We start from the raw sequence: 22,071 nt of genomic DNA, 5'->3' as shown, positions 1-22,071 counted from the left end.
AGGAGCCTCTGCTACAGGCTTTCCCCTTTCCAAGCACTGGGAAAGGCGACACTGCCCCGCGTTGTCAGGCCTGCGTGTTTATTTACAGTTCACGTGGGAAGTGGGTCTTCCCTCCTCTCACAAGCGTCCCCGCTCCTGGTTGCTGGGTGCGCCCCGCTCCCGCCAGAGCCTCTCCGGCCCGCCCGGCTCATTTATTTACAGTCCCGGGAAGGATTCCCTTCCCCCAATCTTCAGCGCTCAGGGCGCCCCACCCTCTTTCCAGCGTGTCTTAACTGTTCTTATTGCTCAGTACTCAGTTTCTCTTTTTTTCCCCGGTGGAGGTCAGTCTGTCCAGGGGGCTATGCTGCTCTGGCCCAGGCTTGTCTGTGGGGCTACCGCGGTACCGCGAAGCTCACCTGGTCCACGTCTTCCCGAGCCGTATGGGCGCCGGCCACTGGCGGCCTGGGGGCCTCCTCGGTTCTCTGTTTAACGTGAAGTGGAGATTCTCTGCACTGGCTGGAGATGTGGAGGGGTCAAAGAGATGTGGAGGGGTCAAAGAGATGTGGAGGGGTCAAAGAGATGTGGAGGGGTCAAAGAGATGTGGAGGGGTCAAAGTTTTGCCTCTTCTCAGTGATTATGCCTGCAAAGTGTGTCTCCAGCGTCTCTCCAAGATTTCACTATAGGAGGCTCGCTTTCTGCTTCCTCCCTCTAGCCGCCATCTTGGAATCCCTACAGTTTCTTTTTTAACATTTTTCTTTTAAAATTGTAGCCTTTATTTAAAAATATTTTAGCAGCATATACTTTTTATAACTTTATTGCAAATATTTTAGATTATTTTCTTTGATATAGTTGATTTATATTTGTCTTTTCTCTTCTGTCCTTTCTGTGAGTTCATGCCACCACTATCAGCTTTGTGTTTGTACTCTTTTAATTTTCTTTTAGGGGTCTTCTTACTAATACATAATCATCTGCAATTCAAATCACATATAATAATTTGGATTAACTTATACAGTCACCCTTTCCATTGCTGTTGATTCTTTTCTGTATTTTCTGACTTTTATCTAGGATAATTTTATTCCTGCCAACTAAACAGTCCTTAATATTTCCTATAGTATTGATCTGCTGCTCAAAAATTATTTTTGATTCTGGTCACCTAAAAATATCTTTATTTCACTTTTACTTTGAGAGGTGTTTTCACCATTTATAAATTCTACATTAACAGTGATTTTCTTTCCAAATCTAGTAACCAATTCATTGTCCTGTTTCATTATTTGTGTTGCGATGTCAGCTGTAATTTTAATGTTTTCCTTTGAGCCAGGTGTGGTGGCTCACACCTGTAATCCCAACTACTCAGGAGGTGGAGATAGGAGGAACATGATTTGAGGCTAGCCCAGGCAAAAAGTAAGCTGGGTATGGTGGCACATGCCTCTTATCCTAGCTGCATCGGAGACATAAATGAGAACAATCATGGTCCATGCCATTCCAGGCAAAATAGAAGACCCTATTAAAAAGTAACTCAAGAAAAAAGGGCTAGAAACATGGCTCAAGATAGGTAGAGCACCTGTCCAGCAAGTGCGAAGACCCGATTCAAACCCCAGTACTGTGAAAAAAAATGTTGCTCTGTTGAATTATATATGTATGTATATACACATACATAATTCTACATATATAATTCATATGTATAATCTACATATGTTATGTATACATAATATTTTTATATATGTAATTTTATGTTTTGTGTTAATGAATCGGCTTTAAAGATTTTCTCTGCCTTTGATTTTTAGCAAGTTTATTGTGATATGGCTAGGTGTTATTTCCTCACATTAATCTAATTTAGGATTTGCCCCTTTAGCTTAATAGATTGTGAGAAATTTTTAGACCCAAGTCTTTTTTTTTTTTTTGACAGTACTGGGATTTTGAAGTCACAGCCTCATCCTTGCTAAGTAGGTGCTCTACCACTTAAGCAATGCTTTCATTTTTTGCGTTACTTATTTTTCATATAGGATCTCATTTTTTTTTCCCCTGAGACTAGCTTCAGACTGTGATTTTCCTACTTATACCTCCCATGCAGTTGGGATCACAGGCATGCAGTACCACACGCCATCTTTGGTTGAAATGGGGTCTTGCTAATTTTTTTCTGGGCTGGCCTCACACTGCAATTCTTCCAGTGTTCTACGTATGAAGTTACTGGGATTACAGCCATAAGCCCCCACATCTGGCTCTAGACACTATGTTTTGAAATGGTGGTTTTGCTCTCCTCTTCTTCCTCTTACTTCTTCCCTAGGTCTCCAGTTATAGGTATGTTCCCTATTGTCCATGGAAGGTCCTAAACTGCAGTTTAGTCGATCTTATCATTATGATGTTAACTTCTTCTGAGCTTCTTAAACTTTCACCACAGACAGATTAAGAATCCAACAACTTTTTTGATTATCAGTCAAATTTCTTCACACTTTCTGCCTGAGATTTTTGTCCCCTTGAATCCTGAGTATTTCTGCAGCACCAAACATGTTTTTTTGTTTTTTTTTTTCCTCTCCTCAGACCTGTGAGAGTATCTGAACTTTGCTGGCTTCCCAGCTTTTTACCAGCTTATATTTTTCTGGACTCTCAGTCTTTCCCCAATGCCTCATATCATGAAATACTCAGTTTGATACAAAAGTGCAGAATGCAGAATCTCTATGCACTTCTTTTCTTTCTCGGATCTTGGTTACTCAATTTTGACTTCATTGACTTCTTTCTGTTGCTTCCGCATAGACTTCATCTCTCTCTCTCTCTCTCTCTCTCTGTCTCTCTCTCTGTCTCTCTTTAGTTTGCTAAAAGCTCTTATATCATAGACAGAAATTAAAGGTAGTTATCTTCCATCTTTCTCCTTTGCAGTTGTATTTATTGAGTACCTATTAAGTGCCCGGCACCATGCTAGGATGTGGGGACTTTATGGTTAAGATGTTTGTACCCACTATTCAGCTTAACAAACAGATTGTGACAGGTACCTTGGAAACCCAATATATGCCCCTCCCTCAACCTACACTATCTTTCCCATCAAAAAGTAATCATTGCCCTGAATTTTATGTGAATTACTTCTGTTTATAGTTTCACATGTGCATATATTCCTAACAGTACTTTACTAAAGTTTTACAAATTTTATAAAACTCAAATTTTATAAAACTGAAATTTTTATGTGTATTCTTTCACAAATGCATTTTCTTAACATTTTCATTAGACTCATCTAAATTGATGTATATATATATACATCATCAATTGATGTATATATATATATACATCAATTCTTCCTGAGAAGAAGTGTCAGTTCAGGACTGAAAGGAGTGACAAAGCAAGGAGGAGGAAAATTGAAAAATTGAGATTGGGAAACCAAGTTGAAGAAGGAATTGTCAGCAGTGTTAAATTCTGCAGAAAGTTTGAAATTATAATAGATACTGTATTTTATGACACAAACATCCCTTGTGACTTTAATATCTTATGGTTCATTGGAGTTGGGGCAATGAGAGTCATATTGGAAGTAGATAGTTGGGGATGGGAATGGATAAAGCTGTGAAAAAGCTTGGGATAGTGGCTGGAGATGAATTTGAGATTAAGGGAAGGTTTGCTTTTGTTATTTATTTGACTTATATTTTTACATGGTTAATGATGAAACTTGCTAGTAAAAAGAAAAAGGCTGAACAAGAAAGTGAGCATTACTGGTAGATGAAGTCAGTGGCAACATTTTTGAGGAGACTGGATCCAAAATAGGAGGATTAATTACCTTCTGTTTTACCAGGAGGCTCTGTATATTGATTAGGGAGGTTAGATGGTTTTCTCAAAAGCAGTGGAGTGGTAGAGTGTCTGCCTAGCAAGTGTGAGACCCTGAGTTAAAACCCTAGTACCACCAAAAAGCAAAAGAACTGATTTTCAAAAGATGTATAAAAATAGACTGCTCAAAAACAAGCAAAGCACACATGAAGCTTTACTTGTGACTAAAGGAGGGCACATATATAGCAACTCTGATTTTTTTTTTGTGGTTATGGGTTGAGAGCTGTCTGAGAGCCACACCCTGACTTTGTTCTTTGTTGTAGCAAATAATGCACAATGGGATTCAGCACGCAAGATCTTAATAAAGTCAAGAATGAAAAAGATGTCCCAGTGCTTATGAACTATGACCAAAAGGGGCATGGAGTGTCCAAGGTCGAGCAGAGATGAATCAGAGTGAAATCATGGTTTAGCGGAGGGCAACATTTCAACTTAAAAAGTATTGAACATATTAAGAATTTACATTTACCAAGTGTCCTAGGCTATTTCTGCAGGAAGGTCAAAAATATTGAGCATGCTCACTGTGAGATGCAATCTGACATTTTCCTGTATCCTCCTGCATGTCAGGTGAAATTTGCAGACTGTTAATGTGTCTGTGCCAGATGCTGCATTGCTATCCTTGAGCCCTGTTCTGTGAGAACTGACACCACTGACCATAGCAAGAAAATCTCAAAAATTAAGAATAGAAAAGTTTCTTTTCTAAGTTGAAGTATATCTTAAAAGAAAACGTCTTTTCCTCCACCCCTCAATGCCATCCCAGGAGATCATGCTTTTTAAACTGGGTTTTGGCAACTACTGAATAATAGAGCTAAGATGTAGTTCCTTTTCTCCCTGGTGAAGTACTGCATTATTTGTTATTCATGAGTTCTTGTTTTCCTGGAAGATGGCTTGATGAAATTTGTGGGTGATGTGTTCCCTATCATTGCCCAGTGGCCATTTAGATTTCCTCTATTCCAGTGTTTTCCTTTTGCTTTAATAAACTTGCAAGTCATGTGGGGAAGAAGATACTGGATGTTAATCTTAATTGATCTGTTTTAGTACCAAGTCCCTCAAACCCATTTCTATATTGGTAGATGCAACATTCTACAGTATTTATTCACAAGTTACAAAGAAAAAAATTAAAAAATAAACACATAAAGAACTAAGTAAACGCTGCTCTCTTTAAAATCTGGAAGACTTGCTACTGTAGGAGACTCTCTGGAATTAGACAAGTCTTCTTTCAATGCAGGGCCAAGTCATTATTTGCTACCAAAGCAAAAAGGAAATGACAAACTGCATTGCCATGGAAACCCCTTAGTTTCCATTGCTGCATTTTCTCTACCTGGTATAGAAGTAGACGTCTGCAACCAGGCCTTGGGATACATACCTGAGACACAAAGGGTCTTCTGTTTTCAGGACAGTCAAGCATAGAAGAAATCTGCCACTCATATGCCCCAGAATGAAGGTTGGTTTCCTAAGATATGAGTTGGGCAATTCTGCATTGTTAAGGGACAGATTTATTTTTAAAATCAGGTGTAGGACTTAAATTATATTTCTTAAAATACATGTCATAAACACATTTTTAAATGAATTCTCTTATTTGAAATCTAATGGTCCAACAAACTAATCCATCTAGAAGCTAAGAACAGAAAAAATGAAAGTCTTGGAATGCTAACTACATTTTAAAGTGAGCATGTGCTGACTTCATTTCTTGTTTATGAAGTGCAGTATGACTGTGTGCCTGTACTTCTGGAGAGCAGTCTTTTGCTATCTGGGAAGCCAGGCTCTGCCGCAGCTGTGTGGCTTTGGGCAAGTTTACTTTAGCAGTCTACACCTCAGTCTTGTCCTTAAAAAAGAGACAGTACCAGAGTAAGATTGAGTTAGTCCTAGTGCTGCCCTTAGAACAGTGTCTGGCATATGGTAAACACAGTAAATCTCAACTATTTGTTATTTTATTTAATATTTATTATTTTTATCTCATATAGTCTTGCTTGGCATGCTTGGCGACCTACCCTCTATGTACACAGGTAATTATAACTTAAAGGGAAAAGCATTTGTAGAGGTAAAGTTCATATTTTAGGATTATTATATGACAGCAGTAGCTTTTTAAAAAAGAAGGAAAAAAACATAAAAACTAATCATAAGAACTCAAAAAACACGACACTCTGGGCTATTTAGTGTAAAAGAAATTAGAACATTAAACTTCAGAAGCTCCAGACAGCATTAGGGCATTTCTACACAATCACTACCTATTGTTCAACTTAATGCTTCCAACTCAGGAAGAAAACATTAAATTCTGTGCATAGTGTTCATTTCAGCAAAGCCAGAAAATGGTTTACATTTTTGGAAGATGCCAAAACAAAATATAAAGAAAACAGGCATTTTTTTAAGGTCTGTTGTTGAGGGGTTTGAATTATATAAACTTTATTGTATTTGCATTTTTGTCTCCTCCTTTTAGTCAAAATTAATTTTTCTTCAAAATTATATGTAAATATGGTTCTTGGTCACAAGTATTACTCCTGTTAAATGTCAAACAAGAATTTCCCTGTACATATCTCACTTTAGTGTTCATTTTAGACATTCCATTCCCTAATAATACATCTATTCAAAAATGTTCGTGACGATCAGGCTGGCCAGGTTTTGCTTTGCAATCATATTTATATGGAGTTGGCAATCTATGACATGCGAGGTGACATTACACATCAGCACAGCTACAGTATGACCTACAATGTGTATGACATCCACATCATGGAGAATGCAAGACCATTTTCCTCTAAACTCTGTTTTTAAAATTTTATGTTTTTTTAAAAAAACATGTAACATAAAACTAGCCATCTTAACCTATTTAAGTGTACAGTTCAGCAATGTGAACCATATTCTCAATATTGGTGGGTCTGCAGTTTGAACTCAGGGCTGTGCACTTGCAATACAGGCACTCTACTGCTTGAACCACATCTCCAATGTGGTTTGCTCTGGTTATTTTAGAGATGGAATCTCGTGAACTATTTTCCTGGGCTAGCCTTGAACTTTGATTCTTCTGATCTCAGCCTCCCAAGTAGCTATGATTAATAGAATTCTTTAATGAAGTCATCTGGTTCTGGGTACTTTTTTTGTTGAGAGATTTTTGAATGCTGATTCAATCTCCTTACTATATATAGGTCTATTCAGATTTTTTATTTCTTTGTGATTCAGTCTTGGTAGGTTAAATTCTAGATCTTTCTAGGATAAATTCCTAGAAACATATATTTATTTTAATGTAAACTCTTGACTACCATCTCTTATTCATCTGGATCTAGATTACTCCTAGGTACCTGGACTTGATTGTGGGCTCTCAAGGACTCTCCCCAGTAAGTCTCTGCAGATGGCTTGGTAAGGTTCCACACTCACAGGAGTATTATATCTCTAAATATAGAAAGCTCAGTGTTTTTCAAAGGCCATTTGTAGAACAGCTAAAAATGTGGAGGAAGAAGTGTTGCTTTTCCATTTCCACCCTCTTTGCTTTCTTAGAAGATGTAGTAGGAAGGTTTAGACTTAAATATCTAAAGTGAAGATATCAAATGAATGTTAGAATAAAATTCCAAAGATTTTTTCCTGTATTAACCTAGAATCTATGTAATATTCTAAATCCCCAAGGAGAAAAAAATGATAAAAAGCAGCTCCTCAGTCCACAAAGGGGAAATATTAGTTGAGAATTTACCATGTTACAGCATTTTTATAAATTAGATTTACTGTATTAATTTTCTGATCTGGAAAATGTATAATTTTAGTTGGGAGATAATAGGGATTGTGGAGATAGGTAATGTTGGTGGTGAATACAAGACAGTATGGTAGTTTGGTTGCAGGTTTACAATCCTTAATAAAAAAAAAGACAAGGGAAGGGCCACTCTACATGCCAAAACAAGTCTATGTTAGCAGTGGAGCACTGGGTTCCATGCAGGCTCCACCATCTTAGAGTTGGGGAGCAAGTACAACAGCATGACCCACTTCTATTGGTTTTACTTAACTGAAAGTTTTGTCTTTAATTCCTATAAACTTTCATATTTGATCTAAGCATTTAAAATTCTCAATTTTAGTCACTGTTGCAGAGTTGAGTAATATCATCAGGAAATTAGTGCTATTTTAATGAATAAAATTAACCTTCAAATTCCAGTGAAGCAAAATATTGAAAGTACTCTAATGTAGCATTGGTATCTAAGATTTAGTTTACTTGGATAAATCCTTGCTGAATAAATGTCTAATAAATGCAACTCAAAACATATTCCTCATGTTATGTTCACAATATCAGGGATCATTAATAAAACAATAATATACCCCATAAATTGCTTTTCTTTATATCCTTTTGTTCTTCCTATCTGTGTAGCTAATAAGCAGTTGGAATGCCCCGAGCCTCATCAGTTGGACCTATTTTTCCTTGAGAGCCTATTTGGAGGTTTTGGAAGTGGAGTGCAAGTACTCATGCACCTTTGACTAAAGGATAGTCATCCTCTATTGAAGAAGGTCATTCTGTTTGGCCTAGCAAGCAACTTCAGGAAGAATGCGCACAGAGTGGTGATGGGGAAAAGGGACACTAGTCCAGACAGCCTGAGCAGCTGAATCAGCCCTGGTCATCAATGGAGTGACCAGTGTGGCAGTCAGATTACTATTTTGGTAGTGTGTGGCAGGGGTGTGGGGATGCAGTACTGAGTTGGAAAATAAGGCCTTGTGTTTGCTAGGTAAGCACTTTACCATTTGGGCCATGCTTCCAATCAATTTTGCTTTCTTAGTTTGTCTCATGGGTTCTTATACTTGGGAAGGCCTCAGACCACAGTCTTCCTTCCTTCTGCATACTGCTTAGCTGGGATTATAGGCCTGTACCACCAGGCCCAGCTTGTTTTTGAGATCAGGTCTTACTAACTTTTTGCCTAGGCTAGCCTTGAACTTTGATCTCTGATTTCTGCCTCCCTACTAGCTGGGATTGTAGGCATCTGCCACAAATTGCTTTTATATCTTTAATCTTATTTTCTTCACTGCTTGGAGGCTGTGATTTAGTCTTATCTGATCTCATAGCTTTATCTATCATCTTTATGTACATGACTTCAGCCTAGACAACTTTCCTAAACTCTATACTAGTTTGTCAAGCTTCTTATTTGAGCTATTGATTAAATTTCAAGTAGATACTTCCACATTTAACATTTGCAAAGGGGAACTTCTGATCTCCAACCCCCCACCCCCGCCAATCCACTCTATTTGTAGCCTTTCCTAGATCCATTGATGTAAACTCCCATTTTTAAGGTAGCTCATGCCAGAACCCTTGGCAACATCACTTTTTTCTCTTCCTCTTCTGCCCTGTGTTTAATCCATTAGGTCATTTTGATGGATCTACCTTCCTCAGACTACATCTGAATATGACTGAATTAATACAAATTGACAAATAAAGCTCAGAGAGGTTAAGAGAACAAGCCCAAAATCACATGGTTAGGAAGTGATAAAGCCAGAATTCAACTTGACATTTGCTTTGAAGGTTTCGGGTTGTAAGGGTAGTACTAAGGTTTGAACTCAGGGCTTCACACTTGCTAGGCAAGTGTTCTACCACTTGAGCTGTGCCCATAGCCAAATCTCCATTTTCTGACTGACCACAATAATACACTATTTTCATCATATTAGTACTTCTCTAAAGTAAATGTCACAATTACTCTTTTATTTATACAGTTCAGAACTATGATTTGACCTGTTATATAACTGGATATTTATAAAGAGTATGTCCTATTTCAGTTAAGTTCTATAGGAATTCTCTGTGTATGCAGCAAGCAGTTACTTTTTAAATGCTTGCTAACTCAATTGAATTGACTGGTACTCATCTGCCATTTTGTTTTACTTTGGGTCAAGAAACATGGTTTCAATTGAAAGAAGTTATTGGATATAAGTGTGTGGAATAAGAGGGAGTATTCATGAAATAAAAGTTCATGAGGGTCTTTCAGAAAGCTCTTTTTCAAAGACTGCTTGCTACATGTCTGTTAGCTCTCATTACCTAATATATAAACATTTTTCTACTTGCTGGAGTTTTCATGATGAGTAGTATTGATCATGATTATAACCATTTAAGCTGAGATTGCACAATTATTATTTAAGTTACTTAGAATTTTCTCTCAAAGTCCTCTATATCAGAAGGCCATCTTATAAGTCTACTAAAGTCTAAGTTCCTCTAAGAAAAAAGACAAGGGATTTTGGTAGAGAGATATATCAGAAAAGAAGTTCAGTGGTGATTAGATTCTTGAAACATATATTTTACTGATGCAGTGTTCAGGTTTAACAAAAGTTATTCCTTGCTTATGTAATTGAATGCAGTAAGAATGAAGTATGCCAAACTGAGTTGTACTGGGGTTAGTGATTCTTAATGGAAGACAAGATTACATTTTTCCAGAGATATCTATTGTCTATTGGTGTGATATAATTGGAAAGCTGGTCATTGTTATTGTTCTTTTAATGTATATGTACAATGCTTATTTATGAAATCGATTTTAGGTGTAGAGACTTTGAGATCATTAATTTATCATATTTTTCTCTTTTATATTTGCATTTAAAAAAATTGCATGTGCAACAATTTATGCCATTTTATTCCAAGAATGAAATTTGATGAATATTTGACTCAGAAAAGCAGTTTCAACATCTCAACTTCTATGTACTTATCTAACTACTTACATACATTTTCTTTGGCAGAAATATTTTGTAGGAAATGACTTAAACTAGTCACTTAGGTTTTTGAAATATTTCTTAAAGTAACAGTATGATATGTGAGGCATTAAACAAAAACTATGACTAGTAACTAGAAAACCGTGGCAACTGAACAAGTTAAAGATATATCACAATTTAATGACATGTATTTAGAAAGGAAATTCAGTTTGCTACTTCTAAAAAAAAAGACTGTTGGCAAACAAATCTAAAATAAAAGTTCAAAAACATGATATTTTATTTCTGGAAAATGTGTTAGTTCTGTTAGCATTTGTAGTGATGGATATGTGTGAGTCTTCACACTGTGAAATATACTATGATCAACTATATTGCTGTCTTTTCTTATCCATAGTGTATGCCAATTAAAGGCCTAGGATTTGTCCTTGGAGCCTATCAGTGCGTTTGCAAAGCAGGATTCTACCATCCTCGAGTCTTCTCAGTGAACAACTTTCAGAGTAAGTGCCCTTTGTTTCTGTGCCTATATGTGAATACACACGACATATACTATTGTTAGTCACTTAGATTTTCTTTTAACCTTGTTAGAATTCTGTGGTTAAATCCCCAATGGTTTGCCATTATTTAATCACTTAAGGAGTTTTAGTTTGATGTTGTCATTTATAGTGCTGTGGAGCACCATAAAAATAGGTGCTTATTCTTAGGTATATTTTACTTTTCAAAACATATTAAAAACCTGAAAATATTGTAGCTGTTGGTTTGACCATTTGGGATTAGTTATTAAGAAGTGTGACTACAGAAGTTCCTAAAACTAATTTTACCAGTTTGTTTATTTTATTTATCAATTTGGTCATGCTTGCTTTTTATGCTCCATACAGTGAGCAGCTTAAAACAACACAAATTTATTTTCATTGTTCAGGATGCTAGCCACAGGATAGCTGAGTTCGCTTCTCAGGGTCTCTCTGAGTTAAAACTCAAGCCATCACCTTGTATGATCTCTTAGGCTTGGGGTTCTTCAGAGTTCCTTCAGGCCATTTGAGAGAATTCGGTTTCTTGCATTTGGAGGCATGTGGGCCCCATTTTCGATGTCTGCTTGGAGTCACTCTCAGCTCCCAAATGTTTCTTTACGACCTAGCCACATGAACCTCTCACAACATAGCTGCTTACTTCTTCAGAGCTACCGAACCCCTTCAAGCCTGCTAACACAGTCTGATATAACAAAATGTAGTCATGAGGGCGACATTTTGCCATATAATGTCACATAAACAAAGGAGAGACTATTCCCATCTTATTTACAGTTGTGAAGATAGCCTGTGCCCTGTTCCAAAGTGTTATTGGAAAGCCATTCCCCTGAACTCAGATGTCAATTCACCACTAATGAGACCAGGGTTTTGAGGAGAAGGAAATAAGTTTTATTATTCATCAGATGAAGAGGAGGACAGCAAGAGTAAAATCTCTTAAAGTTCTGTCATTCCACTTCTGAGAGAAAAATGACTTCTTTTTAAAGGAGGAATTCAAGGGATCATACTGGAGTATGATGGAGTGCATGCTGTGGAACTTTGTCTCTTGTCTCTGGACTTACTGGTGTCACATCTCCAAAGTTGTATGTCTTACTAGACAAGTTTACTCCTTCTTGGTTGTCAGAGAGCAGTTAAGGTTTGAAGATTGCCTGCTTTAATTGAAGAGTAAAGAGTGTTAACCTCAGGCTCCCCAGCATGAAGAGAGAGACAGCAGGAAAAAATGTCAGTTTGAATAACAAGCACAGAAAACAGGCTAGCCCGCAAGCTGACTACTCTGTTTACAAAAGTGTGGCCTGAAAGCTACTGTTCCATGCAATGTGGGTAATTTTGGAGCAGGGCACAGCCTGATCTCTACACTGGTCTATCCACTTTCAAAGCAGGTGATAAAATGGGCTTTGTACTCTAAATAGAAAACTTGATCATCTTGTTACTTTATTCCTATTCCAGAAAACTTAGTGTTATATTTTAAGTATTGACTTTTATTCTCTCTGAAGAAAAAGCAATGTTGCCAGATTGGCTTGTAGCCACTTATTGGATATAATAACTAAGAAGGAGTGTAGTGGTTAAAAATGGGGTGGTTTCATGGGAAATTAGGTTATGGGGTTGCTAAAACTGGGACACATATCTCTTTTGTACAGTTACCCATTAATCTTTGCCAACCCTGTTATTGGTATGTATAGTAATTTGTTTGTCTACTCGGCAGAGTTCAAAAAATACACAGAATGAGACCCCAGGGCTGCCTTCTGGAAATTTTGGTAGATATTTATAGGTCTATTAATAGATTTTTCTCTCTCTCTTAGGAAACACTATTCTTGGTCTTGAAACTATTTGCATTTAACTTCTAGGTTCTGGAGGTGAGGAACATTTTTCTCTCTCAGTCATGTATTTCAGAGTTCAGCTGTTGTTCTGAGTAATAGTTGCCATAGGGAGAATATAGGGTGGTCCCCAAGATTCTTCTTCCTTGTACACTGCATAAGCCCCTCTCCTGAAGTGTGTGGGCCTGTGAGTGCAATGGAATAGCCACTCCTTGCTGAGGGATATGGGGGCATGTCAGTCAGAGAGAGAGGGAAGGAGGGAGGGAGACTGAGAGTCTTGTGTTGGTTTTGAAGAAGTAAGATACCTTGCTGTGAGAGTACCATGTGACCAGAGACTTCAGCATGGCAAACCCCCATTGATGGCCAGAAGAAAACATGGCTAAGAACTGAGGTCCCAGTTCCACAATTCCAGGGAAGTTCTTCTGATAGTCTAAATGTAGTTGGAGGAGAACTCTGAGCTCCTGGTGAGAATGTACCTTAACCAAACCTTGATTCCATCTTGGTGAGACCCTCAATGGAGAGTTCAGTCACACTATTCTCAAACTTTTAATAAACAGAAAAGAGGAAGTAGAAAATAGACATTTTATGCTCTTAAATTTCTGATAACTTATTATGTAGCTATAGAAAACACAGCTATGTTCTCAGGATAGTTCTAGTGTGTGTGTGTGTGTGTGTGTGTGTGTGTGTGTGTGTGCACGTGTGCGCACACACAATGACATTACCGAGCTGCTTTGGCATTTTTCACATCTATGGTCCAGACATAATCAAGGAGATAGGTTTTAGCTTCTGTTCTGTGAAGGTATTTTGTATCTGGTTTACCCACATTTGTTCTCAGCTCCCACTATGTGACTGAAATAAAACATCTAAATATTGTACAACCAGAGAATGACTATGCCATTTGCTTGTAACACGACCAGGATAGACTGGTTGACCTTTAACAAGTTATCTTTATTTAATTTGCACACTCCTACTTTCTTCCTCATTTTAAGAGCACTGATTTTTTTTTTTTTGGTGGACCTACTGTCTAAGAAATGTCTGCTGTTTTGCATAAGTCTAACTCCCATGCTATACACATTGCAGTGATGGAAAAGAGGCCACAGTTTTCAGAAAGATGACCTATAAATGAGTATAGCTTTGACCTTAGTACACACTTAAACCATCACTGACCTTCCTCAGTGACAGAAGAACACTAGCTATTGTTATAATCTAAAGCCAGTAAAGTACTCTTTGATCAAATATATCTTTCCTAGTGACCTTATCAGGTTGCATGAAAATCCAATGTTAATCACTCCTGTCCTAAAGAAAGTACAGAAACCTGATGGGAATGTGAGCTATCAAGAACATCGGCCAGGGAATGTGTCAACTTTTTTTTTAAATTTCTGGTTCATTATTAGAATACACTACATATCTCTGCATTTTAATATGTTGAGTCTTTTCATTGTATATCAACCAATTACATGGCAGTTGTTGTTTTCATACTTCCCTGAAGAAGGATTCATGAAGTAGGAAATGACCAAATAGAACTCTGGAGCCAAAAGTGAAGAAGGCATTAGAGCCAGGTGCCGTGGTTCATGTCCATAATACCAGAGAGTCAGGAGGCAGAGATCGGGAGGATCATGATTCAAGGCTAGCCTGGGCAAAAAGTTACTCAGACTCTTATCTCAATAAACAAACTGCTCATGGTGGTATGTGCCTGCAATCCCAGTTATATGGAAAGCCCAGGTAGGAGGATCATGGTCCAGGCTCATTCCTAGCAAAAGTATGATACCCTATCTGAAATGTAACTACAGCTAAACGGCTGATGGTGTGGCTGAAGTGGTAGAGTGCCTGTGTAGCAAGAGCAAGGCCCTAAGTTCAAATCTCAGTACCACAAAAAAAAAGCATTTGTGGCCCAAAATATGAGATAACATGTAAAACTGCTACTAAAGTCCACGGCATATGGTAAGTATTCAATAGATGTGTTTAAATAAATAAGTACATATATACAGGTACAAACATTAGTGATACATATAGTAAGATAAGTCTTAAACCCCATTGGTCATTAGCACTCTATTTAAAAATCTTTATTTAGATCTAGGCCAATAGCAAACAAAAGACTTATAAAGATCAAAAAGGATATGTTCAAATGACATGATTTGAAATTGTGCTGACAACCCAGGGACCTTGTTCCTGGCATCTCTTTTGAAATTGGTGTTCATCTGTGAGCTAATAAGATCTGACATCTGGAGAGCAGCAGGATTTCAGAATAACCAAGTGCTGATGTATAGCTGTCTCTTCAAATCCAGGTTGTACACTTTTAGGTTGGTGAAATACAAGTTTGTAACAATCTCATCTTCCTCTCATTCATCTATCTTAGTATGAATTCTGTGTTCAATGAAACTTTTCTCTTTTATGTGGACATACACACCACCAGCCTTTTTTAGTCTTATTTCTTTTGTCTTTTGGATTGACTTCAGCTTGTATATATTTCCAGATAAATCCCAACAAACAAATGACCCATAGCTAAAAATGGTAGTCCCTACATTATTAACTCTGCATATGTTAGGGGAAAAGAGGTAAAAATTAATCAGAGATTTAAAAGTATGTAGTTTGAGAAGACAAACTACAATGTAGGGATGCTGAGATCTGAGGCAAACTGCTACATAGTCTAACTTATCTCTGGGCTCATCCACTTTCTGTCCTGTGTGGGACTCACCTTCTCTTTCCCTCGTTTCATGGCTGAATCGCTGGAGATATTTGGCTTTCTGCATACAAGCTCAGACCCAGTGTTTAGCACCAATCCTAAACTTCAGTGTAATAGAAGAAAAGAGCTTGAACGTCATATCCTCAGCATCAGCATTGGCACGTTTTCTCTTGGTGCCTCTTCAGCTTTGTTGTCTGTTCTGAAGCTAGACTTATGTTGTGTTACAGAGACCTAATGGGCTGGGGTGTAGCTCACTGTTAGAGCTTGCATGTGCAAGGCCTTAGATTTAATCCCCGGTACTACTTAAAAAAAGAGAGAAAAAGCAGCCTACTGAGTTTTACTCCAATTGTTATAGTAGCAAAATTCTCCATCTAATTGCCCATGCTTATGTTTTTTGCCTCAGTCATTTGCATAATTTTCATATTTTCTTTCATTAGTACTATTCATGGGGATTAGAGTCCTATTACTAAATTTATTTGGCACATAGGGTGAGTGGCCGGTAGTAGATTTCCCAGTGCTGGCACACTACTTGAAGCACTGACTGTTGCATTTACCTTGCTTACCTATGGTTACGTCCATTGCAACTATTTGGGTGTGTCATATAGCATGCTGGTTTCTCTGATTGCTAATCTAGGATCTGAATTTCTACACATAGAGTCACATAATAATGAAGCAGGTGGTTTTTGGATTAAGTCTTAGGTTTGAACCATACCTCTACTACTTACTTGAATTGTGATCTTGGCTAAATTGTTTAACTTCCTTAAGTTTCACTTATGTCATATGTAAAATTGGAGTAATATCACCTGTTTTATAGAATTTTTGTAAGGATAAAATGAGATGCTAAAAATAAAGTTAATCACAGATGTTGGTACATATGAAATGCTCAAAAATATTATTTTTGTCAGTTATTTGGAAGTTTGTGTTTATTCTACTTATCCTGTTTCTCATCTAATTTGCCCATTTTCTCAGTATTCCAACAGAAACTTATACCCAGTCCAGAGATCTTCTCCATCTACCTTATCCTACAAATGGGCTGTGCTCTGAGGTATAATGCTCTAGTCCTTCAGATGTCTTCCTTCTAGTAACTTGCTGAAGTCTTTCTTTGTGAGAACCCACCCCCTTATCTATTTTGCTATTATTTCCATTATTTCACTTTGTCAGATTGCTAATTAGAGATTCACCTATGTTAACAATCATCTCCTCCCAAATATTAAAAAGCCTCCTGCAGGGAATTGTGGCTGCCAGTAATTCACATGTTAATTCATTGTGGGAGACAGAATATCAGAAAGTCTGTTTACTAACATATTCATGAGTATTCTCTCTGCATTCTGGAATTGTGACTTTTTTCTACTTGCCCCTCTGTTTTTCTTTTCCTGTGTAAAGATGTATTATTTACATAGTAAAGACCATAAAGTTCAAAAAATAAAATAGGACATTCAGAACATGCTCCTACATGACTATTTTTGTTCCAATGTAGTGTTAAAAAATGAACATTTAAAAATTCAAACAGTCCACTCTGATAAGAAATAAGATACTTAAATAATTTCTAAGCATTCCTCTATAAATTACTCAAGATTTTTGCAAGGCAAAAAGTAACCTACATTGAAGAAACTTGCAGCACAATACCTTCCCAAGCAATCACAGCTAGAATCCTCAATTATTGGGATCAGCTGATGTCTTGCACCTCCTTAAATGAAATGTAGAAAAGGACCCAACACTGTATTTATTGTATTCTTGCCAAGAACTAACAATATGAATTTAATCATAAGGAAACATCGGGAAAACCCAAACTGAGGGACCTCTGTGAAATAATTGGCCTGTGCTGTCAAAAAATGTCAGGGTCAACTCTACAAGGAGAATTACAAACTCCTGAAGAAAGAGATCAAGGAAGACTACAGAAGATGGAAAGATCTCCCATGGTCATGGATGGGTAGAATCAACATAGTAAAAATGGCTGTACTACCAAAAGCAATCTACATGTTCAATGCAATTCCCATCAAAATCCCAATGACTTTTATCACAGAGATTGAAAAATCTACCCTAAAGTTCACTTGGAAACACAAGAGACTACGAATAGCCAAGGCAATACTCAGCAAAAAGAGCAATGCTGGAGGTATCACAATACCCAAATTCAAACTATATTACAAAGCAATAGCAATAAATACAGCATGGTACTGACAAAAAACACACATGAAGACCAGTGGAACAGAATACAGGATCCAGATATGAATATACCCACCTCATTTTTGACAAGAGTGCCAAAAACATGCAATGAAGAAAAGACAACTTCTTCTACAAATGTTGCTGGGAAAAGTGGTTACCTCTCTGCAAGAAACTGAAACTAGATCCATGTTTATCACCCTGTACTAGTATCAACTCAAAATGGATCAAAGACCTAAATATCAGACCTGAAACTCTGAAGTTACTACAGAAAGGAGCAGGAAACACTCTGAAACTAACAGGTATAGGCAAGGACTTCCTCAATAGAACCTCAGCGGCCCATCAACTAAGAGAAAGGATGGACAAATGGGACTTCATAAAATCAAAAAGCTTCTGCACAAGAAAAGAAATGGTCTCTAAACTGAAGAGACCACCCACAGAGTGGAAGAAAATATTTGCCAGCTATACATCAGACAAGGGACTGATAACCAAAATATACAGGGAATTTAAGAAACTAAACTCTCCTAAAATCAATGAGCCAATTAAAAAATTGGCAACTGAACTAAACAGAACTTTCTCAAAAGAAGAAAATTCAAATGGCAAAAAAGCACATGAAAAAATGCTTACCATCTCCATCCATAAAAGAAATGAAAATCAAAACCACATTAAGATTCCACCTCACCCCTGTTAGAATAGCCATCTAAAACACCACCAACTACAGGTGTTGGCGAGGATATGGGGAAAAAGGAACCCTTGTACACTGCTGGTGGGAATGCAAGCTAGTGCCACCACTCTGGAAAAAAAATTGGAGGCTTCTTAAAAATCTAAACATAGACCTGCCATATGATCTGGCAATCCCACTCCTGGGGATATACCCAAAAGACTGTGACACAGGTTACTCCAGAGGCACCTGCACACCCATGTTTATTGCAGCACTATTCACAATAGCCACGTAATGGAAACAGCCAAGATGCCTCACTACTGATGAATGGATCAAGAAAATGTGGTATTTATACACAATGGAATTTTACTCAGCCATGAAGAAGAATGAAATCTTATCATTTGTAAGTAAATGGATGGAACTGAAGAACATCATTCTGAGTGAGGTTAGCCAGGCTCAGAAGACCAAAAATTGCATGTTCTCCCTTATATGTGGACTTTAGATCTAGGGCAAATACAGCAGTGTTGTTGGACTTGGGTCACATGACAAGGGGAGAGCACATAAGGGAAGTATGGGGATAAGTAGAAAACCCAAAACATGAAAGCATTTGATGTCCCCACTCCAGAGGAACTAATACAGAAACCTTAAAGCAACAGAGGTCAACACCAGAAGGGTATCAGGAACCAGTGTAAAGATCAGTTAGAGATGAATCAATTTGGGTCATAACATGTGTACACAAAAGCAATGCTAGGAATATTTCTGTATAGCTATCCTCAATTCAACTAGCAAAAATGCTTTGTCTTCTTTATTAGGCTTGTTTCTTTTCTTCAATAAAATTAGTGATAAAGGCAGAACAGGACCTGCCTGGAACTGAGGGGGGTAGTGGGGGAGAGGGTGAAGGAGGGGAGAAATGACCCAAACAATATATACACATGCGAATAAATGAATAACTTTAAAAAATTAAATAATATAAAAGAATTATAGAGAAATTACGGAACTAGAATCCAAGCACATACTGTACCCTTGCTGAATTCGCAAAGCTGCACTGCATTGCTCCCATCGACAATTGAGTTCAGATTGGTTGAGAGGGTCAACAGATTATGACATTAAATCTGTTATTTGTTTTGCAAATTTTGACAATGCAGAGATGTTTATTCTAGTTAAGATGAATGGATAAGGTCTGCAATTATGCATTATTTAAGCCTTATCATCTGCTAAGAAATTTGGCAATTTCATTATTTATGTCATTGCCTACTACTACAAATGAATTATAAATTGACTGTTTAATCTGTTGACGCAAATGATAGTCAATTTTTATGTCAATTAAGCATGCATTAAATAAAATCACAAATTTTGTATGATTAAGAAAAAAAAGTCAGGGTCAAAAAGGACAAAGCGATGCTGAGGGACTGACCAGACACTGAAAACATGACAACCAAAGCGAGTGCATGATCCTGGATTTCATCCTAGATAGATAAAAATCATTACAATGAACATTATTGAGAAAATTAATGCCATTTTAGTATGAACCACATATTACATAATATTGCACCACTATTAAACTTCCCAATTTTGATATTATAGTGTGACTTCATTTGCCCTTTCCTTAGAACATACAAACTGAAGTGTTTGTGATAAGGTGACACAATGTCTCCAACCTACTCTTAGGTGCTTCAGAAAGAAGAATATGTGTATAAAGTTGTAAACATGTCTATCAAGAGAATGGTGAATCTGGTTGAAGAATATATGAGATTTCTATGTTACTTTTGAAGCTTTTCTGTAAAATTGTATCAAAATTAAAACTGACAGAAATCTAAGTTTCAAAACATTACTTATCATTTAATTCAGAGGACTAAATTTTCAATTATTATAGCAGTGGTAGATTTACCTAGGTCTCCATGATTTGGAGCAAAAATTCACTTAACAAATCAATTTATTGCTATCTAATAGGACATAGTTTAAAAATACTTATTTTTTATTATGAAAGTATTACATACTTATTAGAGAGTTTGGAGTATATAGAAAAGTAGAATTTAAGAGGACATTCCAAAGTTTATTGTAAACTTAGTGCTTTTTGTTTGTAGTTTCTACATCAGTGCCTCTATATATGATCTTTCTTACAACCTGGTATTATATCCAATTTCAATATCATACATAATTCTTTTGAAAAAATTTTAAGAGTTATATAGAGTTCTGTTGAATAAATGCACAATGATTTACTTAACTATTCTAAGATTTATACTTTGACTTATATAGCTATAAAATTACATAAAAATTCTATAGGTTTCATTTTCTGTTGTTAAGGTAACAAAATTAAGGCAGGAAAATAGATTAACACATTGTTCACACATTGTCACAACCTATTTGACAGGCTCGTTTGTAGTTGAACATTTTAGATTCCTCATGAGTCCTACAAATGCAAAGTCTACTGTAATAACATGTTCTGATTACATTTCTAGTTTGTTTATCATAATCTTGAAAAAAATTTCATTTTGAATAAATTCTTAGGCATATATGGTCTGAGAGCATGAAGAATGATATGTGGAGCTGAATATTATTTTCAAGTGAACATTTGTATTGCAGATCAGCTAATACATTATCGTGAGAGGGCACTTTCATCATTAGTAATTATTAACTGAGTGGATAATATGTATGAAACATTGTATTAGGTGGCAAGTATGTAGAGTCACTTAAATCCTGGCCTCTGTCCTCAAGAAATGCAAAATATTAAATGATCATAAACTTGAGTGCTATTCATTAAGGTAGCAAAGTCCATTATTATTATTCAGAAGCAGTATGATTTCCAAGCATTTTCCCTTGTCCTAGGTGGAGAACTCGAGTATAAATTAATAAACTATTTTGGGGGTTATAAAATTATTTAATTGTGCTTTGAGTCCTACATGGAATGTTGTATCCTAAATTTTGCTTTCTTGAGCTTTAGAAAAAAATTGCTTTCTTTTTGGCCACTTTGTGTTCTTTATAGAACCTCATGATTATGTGGGTGTGTATATATATCTAGGTTTTTTGGGAGGAGAGACAGTACTGGGGTTTGAACTCATGGCTTGGCGCTTGCTGGGCAGGTGCTCTACTGCTCAAGTAACACCTCCAGCCTTATGTCTGTATGTTCATGAGCTCATATTTATTGTGCAAATTAGTGGGTTTTTCTGTGACGTTTCCATCCATACACACATATTATCATACTTTGTTTGAATCCACCCTCTCTTATGCCCTCTTTTACCCTCCTCTTTCCCCCATTTGTTTCCTCTTCCATATCAGTCCCTTTTCTACTTTCTGGTCATCATTTTTTTTAAGATTCCACATATGAGAGAAAACGTGGTATGTTTGTTTCTGTGTCTGTCTTATTTTGCTTAATATGATGACCTCCAATTCCATTTTCCTGCAAATGACATGTTTTCACTTTTTATGGCTGAATAATAGTCCATTATATATACTTCTCTATCTATACTCATTCTCTTAGTGATCTCATCCAATCTCATGGTTCTAAAGACTGTCAAAATGCTCATGGTCTCCAAATATTTATTTCTAGTGAAGGCCTTTTTTTTTTTTTGAAAAATCAGACTTCTGTCAAGATACCTTTTTGATATCATCACATAGATCTCTCTTTTTTGGTGGTTTAAACTCAGGGCATCACACTTGCTTGGCAGGTACTCCACCACTTGAGACACTCAGCCAGACCCCTCGCATAGATCTCTAGGACACAACCTCAAACTAATATGTTGGGATGGAAATTTTTTTCAACCTTCCACATGCATTCTTCCCATCTTGACTGATGGTTACCTCATTCTTCCA

General features: G+C 36.9%; 1 protein-coding gene across 2 annotated transcripts in view; it reads left to right on the top strand.

The window, feature by feature from the left end:
* Gpr158 (G protein-coupled receptor 158) overlaps positions 1-22,071 on the top strand; it is a 452,732-nt gene that overhangs the window by 262,887 nt on the left and 167,774 nt on the right. For both annotated transcript variants that reach the window (XM_074056482.1, XM_074056481.1), the window contains exon 4: positions 10,820-10,922. In XM_074056482.1, the coding sequence (XP_073912583.1) occupies positions 10,820-10,922 (103 nt within the window). The remainder of the gene's footprint in view (positions 1-10,819; positions 10,923-22,071) is intronic.

The sequence above is a fragment of the Castor canadensis genome, chromosome 15 (genome assembly GCF_047511655.1).
Source record: "Castor canadensis chromosome 15, mCasCan1.hap1v2, whole genome shotgun sequence".
Taxonomy (NCBI): domain Eukaryota; kingdom Metazoa; phylum Chordata; class Mammalia; order Rodentia; family Castoridae; genus Castor; species Castor canadensis.
The sequence above is the reverse complement of the archived record's forward strand: the minus strand, read 5'-3'. Positions and strand labels throughout refer to the sequence as shown.